General features: G+C 48.3%; 1 protein-coding gene across 1 annotated transcript in view; it reads right to left on the bottom strand.

The window, feature by feature from the left end:
- RAB28 (RAB28, member RAS oncogene family) overlaps window positions 1-6,232 on the bottom strand; it is a 146,583-nt gene that overhangs the window by 140,121 nt on the left and 230 nt on the right. Inside the window, exon 2 of the mRNA XM_019526422.1 lies at window positions 6,090-6,232. Coding sequence (XP_019381967.1) covers window positions 6,090-6,164 — 75 coding nt within the window. The 5' untranslated portion in view covers window positions 6,165-6,232. The remainder of the gene's footprint in view (window positions 1-6,089) is intronic.

A 6,232-nucleotide genomic window follows, 5' to 3' on the forward strand; every position in this document is an offset into this window, starting at 1 on the left:
ATGGGGAAAACTGCAAGATTAAAAGGAGCCGCTGCGTAGCACACTTCCAATGCAAATTCCAGTAGTCCCTAGTTATAAGACACAGTGAAAAGCTTACCTGTAGCTCCCTAGTGTCTTTTTCCAGATCATTAACAGCCATGATGACCTTTGTTGCCTTTCTCTGCATCATTTCTGGTTCCAGTATATTCTTTGAGATGGGATGACATCCAGTATTCAAGATTCGGACACACCACGTTCTTAATTCCTCTCCTAATTCCTAACATTTTACTCACTTTTATTCACAGTTGTTAAACCACTGCACATTGACCTGGTAATCATTGCAGATAGTTCTGAAATAACTACTCCTGTTCTCCAAGTGACACCTAATTCAGAGATGACTACTGTGTCATGTGCATTTTTCTCCATGTAAATTACCACTGAATTTCATCTATCACTCTGCTCAGTTTTGTAAGAACTTCCTGTAACACTTCCCCAGCAACATAGCTCTCTACTAGATTATCCATTTATAACCTGGATTTATTTGCTTTCCCACGATGAAAGAAAGTTCATTGAAAGAAAACTCATCAACCCTAAAAGTGAAGATTTTACATGCAAATACTTTTTGTATTTAGGCTGACCAATGGCTCCTTGCATGATAACACCCACACCCAGGGCTCAAAATTGAGACTACAGTATTATAGTGTGGAATGAAGTTTCATTAATATCTGTTGAGCACTCTGAAATCTTCAAATGAAAGATGGCATAAAAATACAAAGTACCAGAAGAGTAGCAAGGCTCTCACACATAGAATGCCAATGAAAACAATATTGGCACTGTTTCTGAAAAGCACTATGAATAAAGAAGTTGTCACCTTATACTATGGGCAAGTAACTGAGTAGTGGAAGCCATGCCTGTTGCTCAGCCTGCAACCAGCTCCGCATGCCAGATGGGAATTGTGGAACACAATGCACCAACTTAATTCACCATGCCAGATCCAAGGCCAGGCATGGGGCCCAATCCAGCATGCCAGTCTGGGCCCCCAAGCTGGATTCAGACAGGGACTCACCTCATGCACCAGCCCAATCCACCACATGGGGTAATACAATCTAGTGGGGTAGGGCGGGGCAGTGGGGCTCCTCAGGGGTCCAGATATTTGGCAAAGACAGTGTTACTTACCATAGCTCCACGATCTGTTCAGAGAGCCACAGCAATTAAAGCTGCCACCACTCCCCATCTACAACATTTCTGAACTCCTGGGAAACTGCATTTCTCACATATAATGTGCACCTCACAATTTCCCCTGTTTTGGGGGAGGAAACGTGTATTATGTGAGAAAATATGGTACTGTAGCTAAAAGGACATTTCAGTTCTTGACTTGGCTGATGACTGTCACATGCCAGTCAGTAAAGAGCTCACCTTCCTCAGAACACTGAAGTCTGCAAGTCCATTAACCAATGAAACTGGAGGACTTTTCTTTCAGTATCTGTCATTTAAAATAAAAGGGAGTTTGGGGAAAGAATCCAGAGGGAATGCAAAGTTGAAAAACCCAGTTCCAACATCAGATTGAGAAAAAAGAATTTTATGCGTTTCCCAGTTAGGGCCCTGCTCATATTCCACCCTACATATCAAGCCCCGTATGTGGATGGAAGGAACAATGGCTCCTTACTGCTGAAATCTTCTGAATTCTAGAGTTATTTCTTCCCCCAGCCTCACAGTACTATAAAAAGGAGCGAGGGTGGAATTTCTGCTGCTACCTCTCCCACCAGCTTTTTCAGGACCTCCTTCCTTATGAATAGCTCCTAGACCTGCCTCCAGGGGCATACAGTTTTCCAAACAGCAGCAAAGTAGAACTCTCGTTAGTACCACTTCTGCCATACTTCTGAAAATGCAAACCATTCCACGCATAACAAGATGCAAGCCAGTATCCAGACTGCAATACCATTTTTTTTTTCCCAATCCACATTTAAGTCACTGATTTTTAATGACCATTTGGAGAGAAGACTAAAACAAAACAACAACAAACCTAATTCTTCAGCTCAGTTACCCTCTTCATTCGGAGCCCTTTTATAAGTTATTTACTATATTACATCACTGTTTATTTTTATCTAATTCAGTCACCCTTTCCCTACCCCACTCCCTTTTCTGATTTCTTTTGACTAATTAATTCTATGTTACTCAATTTTGCTCAATTCCTTCCAGCCCTCTTCTATCACAATGTTTTCTTGTGTGGTGCATTTTATTTTCCTGTTTTACCTTCACAAATATTTTCTTTTCTTTATTTTCACCATTTTATAACTGGTTCTCTTTTGCTTTTTGTCCCTCTCCCATCTCTATCATCATCTCTTTTCTTCTCCTTTCCTCCATCTCCTCATCTAGCAACATTTATTTCTTCCCCTGACGACATTAAAATCCACACTCTTGATAGCTCATCCAAAAACATCAGCAACAACTCATTGTTGCTGCCTTTCACCTCTTCCATCTATCTTGCCACCTTGCCCCAAATGCTTCCAACCCAGGCTGGATCTTCCCACTACAGCCAAACTATCCCACACTGCACTCAGCTACCCAGGCCTTAACACTTTTGGCCAGCTACAAAACTTCTATGGGCTGGGTTAGACAACTGCTTGTTTAACCTATTTCTAAAACTACACAGCCCTGTCAAAAACACAAAGAACACCCTAACCTCCCACTAGTAACAGAGGAGGTAAAGTCTGTCAGTGTGCCATTACTGCAAAGTAGATGTGCACTGATATATTTGTCCACATAAAAATAGACATTAACGTCAATCAGCTTTTTTTGGCCAGCATAGCCAATAATGTCACCGATTCATACCATGTGCATGCGTGCAGACACAGCATATACTTGGCCAGGAATGCCGCCAGGCAGCTTGGAGAGCAGCATCCAGCCAGTAAGTCTGTGTGGGGGAAGGGGTGAAAGGAGTGAAGGGTCATGGGGGGGGCAGGGGTGCTGATTAAGGCCACCACGGTGGGGGAGGGAATAGGTCTGAGGCAGGGCACAGGATGGAGCCATGGGTGGCACATCTGGGGTGGGCAGGTATATCAGGGGTGGGAGGGCTGGTCCCAGCTGCTCTGCACACCCCTGGGGGAGGCATGGGAACATGCGCCCCCCAGATTTGTGCATGGGGTGAGGGTGGGTCGCCTGCTGCAAGCTTGGGGCCAGAGGTTACGTAGGCCTCTTCTCAGCAGGGGGGCTGGGCTGGGCATGCAGCAGGCAGGCAGCAGTAACACTGGGGAAGGGGGGTTACAGTTACCTCAAAATTCCCTGTAGCCCCTGTACCCAATGCTGCCACTGCCTGCCCCAAGCGCAGCCCCAACCCAGCCCCTCCACCAGGAAAGGGCCAGGGGCTGTGCTAGCCTCGAGCCCCTGACAGGCAGCCCACTCTCACCCTGTGCACAAATCCAGGGGGGCACATGCCCCCATGCGTCCCCCAGCAGCAGGAAGCTTCCTCCCTTCCCACTCTTCTGTGTCCCCCAGACAAGCTGCCCACGGCTTCATCCCACTCCCTGCCCTGCCCCATCTGGGCAGTGCCTACCCCTGCCCCACTCCTCCCTCACCGTGGGGACTTCAATCTGCCCCCCCATGCCCTTTCCATCTCCCTCACACCTTCCTCCCCACAGACTTAAAGGCCAGATGCTGCTCTCCATGTTGCTGGGCAGTATATCGGCTATCAGATCGGTATCAGCCAATATGGCTGGTTAATAACTGGCCACCAGTATCAGCCAAAAAAACCCCAAAAATGTTAATTGGTGCACCCCTTCTGCAAGCGTTCTCAAAATAGGTTTGTGAAATCCAAGGAAAAGGGCCATGCTCCCCACTACAAAGAAAGGCAAAAATCCCCACAGTCTGTGTCAATCTGACCCTGGTGTAAAATTCCTCCCTGACCCCAGATCTGGCGACTTGTCAGATCCTGAGTAGGAGACCAGGACCTCTAACCAGGAACCTCTGGGTTTTCATCCTATCACAACCACTGACACACCCCAGTCTAAATGCTCAGCCTCTGCTGCAACCAACACCTAATGCTTCTGAAGAATGCAAAAGAAAAAAAAATGGATACCTTTAGTAACAGGTGGGGGAAAATTATTTCCTAGCCAAAGGAGGCAACTGGTAACAGCCAGAATCACGGGAAAACCAAACATCCTCCACTCTGTTCTGCAACCTAAGGACAAAAAGTATAACTCCACACATCACACCCTCTAATCAGACAGCTAGAACTCCCCTATCTGTATCCGCTCCATACACTTATCCCAGCTCCTTTAATCTTCTTTTGTGACTAAGCTGCTTGCGGAGCTCTGCTTCACTGAGCCTGGTTTCTTCCAGTATCTATCTGCTAGGGCCTGCACAGCTTTCTTGTGATCGCACATAGACTCACTAGGAAAAGCAGCTCTCCAGCTTCCAACTGCTGCTCTTAACAGAGATCTCTGGGCAGGGATAACTGCTCTCAACTCCTAGATCATCTCTGACCAATGTTTATCCAGCCTGTTCTTGAACACCTCCAAGGAAGGAAATTTCACTGCCTTGCTGATCTAACAGTGAAGGCTTTCCTGATGTCCAATCTAAACCTATTTTTTTTGCAGAGACAAATTGCTCTCCTTCAGATATTTGAAGACTGCTATTATACCACCTAATTACCTTTTCAGCAGGCTTTTGATCTCATGAGGTCTGCCTTCCAAGCCTTAATCATTTTTGTCTCCTGACCCCTAACTTCCACCTGTGCTTTTTAAAATGTGGACCCCCAAACTGTACACAATACACTAAATAAAGCCTAACCAGAACTGAGTAGACACACATGATAATCCCCCATCACTTATACCTAATGCTCCAACAAAAACAGCCCAAAATGGAGTTTTATTTTTTTGCAGCAGCATGACATTACAGACTCGCACCAAGTCCCTGATCTACCCAGACTCCTTGATCCTTCTCCACAGTGCTGGCATCCAGCTAATTGTTACCTATTTGTCTTTGATTATTCTCCCTGAGGTCTAGCAGCTTGCATTTGTCAGCACTGAACTTTATCCTATTAGCTGTAACCCAGCTTTCCAATATATCAAGATCTTTCTGAATTGCTCTCCTATCCTCAAAGTGCGTTCACAGTCCCTTGTGTCATCCATCCCAGTTTCACACTGTCTGCAGGGGCTGGACTTGATGAATTCAAGGTCCCTTCCAGCCATACTTTTCCATGGGTTGCCCACAGTGAGAGAAAATTGCATTTACGTTTATACTGCTCCTCACTCCTCCTCCTCATTGCCCAACAGTAAAAGTGCAGAGGAATAAAGCACCTGTCCCTACCACATAGAAAGGGCCACTTCTGGGCATCAGAAAAAGGCATTACCTTGAGCTGGGACTGGCAATGGGCCAACTAGGGAGCTTTGCTTTGATTCTGCTGCTAGCATTTCCACACAAATCCCACCCCCCCTCTCCCAGACATGAGACCAGAAGAGAGACTCATGCAAGTCTGCTGCCTTCCTGTCTGCAGGGTCACATCATCTTGCCTCCTAGAAGACAGACCGAAGTCAGACTGGTCAGGAGGGTGAAACAGACAGTAAACAACTCTGGTCTTCACATGGGAACAAGCATCTGCCATCTCCCCCACCAAAGGAACCCTGAGGAAAAAAATCCTGCAGGTGGGCACCGACTGGGATGAAAAGCACAGGGAGAAAGTCTTGTGGAAGGCAGACGTACACAACATTAACAAGCCCGAAAATAAAAGTGACAATACGGGAGAGGGAACTAAAAGAAGCGTGTCTTTAGAGGTGCCCAGACATGGCTGACCCCTGCCACCTTTCACAGGGTTTAGTGCTGAACCTGCACAGCTGGGAACAGCATCACCTAGGGGAAGCGGGAGGGAAAGCAACCCGATCCGCCCAAGGGACGCTTAGCAGCCATGCCGGGCTCTCCGCTCACGGCGGGCAGGGGCCGGCTCCGGCACGCAGCAATTCTCCAAAGCCCCGGGCTGGCACAGCGACCCAGCCCGCCCCGCGGAGCTGCCGGACCACGACCGCGCCAGGTCCCCTCCGCGGGAGGGACCGGCTTCACCCGCCCCAGCACCAGCGCGGGGCGCCTCCGCCCCCGGGGCCCGCCCCGGCACTGACCTTGCCGGACGTGCCGTCCCCCAGCAGCACGAGCTTGAGCTGGCGCTCGGGGCTCTCCTCCTCCGAGTCCGACATGCCGCCTGCGCGGGGCCGCCTCACGGCGCGGGGGCTACCGCCGCCATCTTCCCGCGATGCGGCCGCCG

Source organism: Gavialis gangeticus, unplaced genomic scaffold (genome assembly GCF_001723915.1).
Source record: "Gavialis gangeticus isolate Ggan-Ray unplaced genomic scaffold, GavGan_comp1, whole genome shotgun sequence".
Classification (NCBI taxonomy): domain Eukaryota; kingdom Metazoa; phylum Chordata; order Crocodylia; family Gavialidae; genus Gavialis; species Gavialis gangeticus.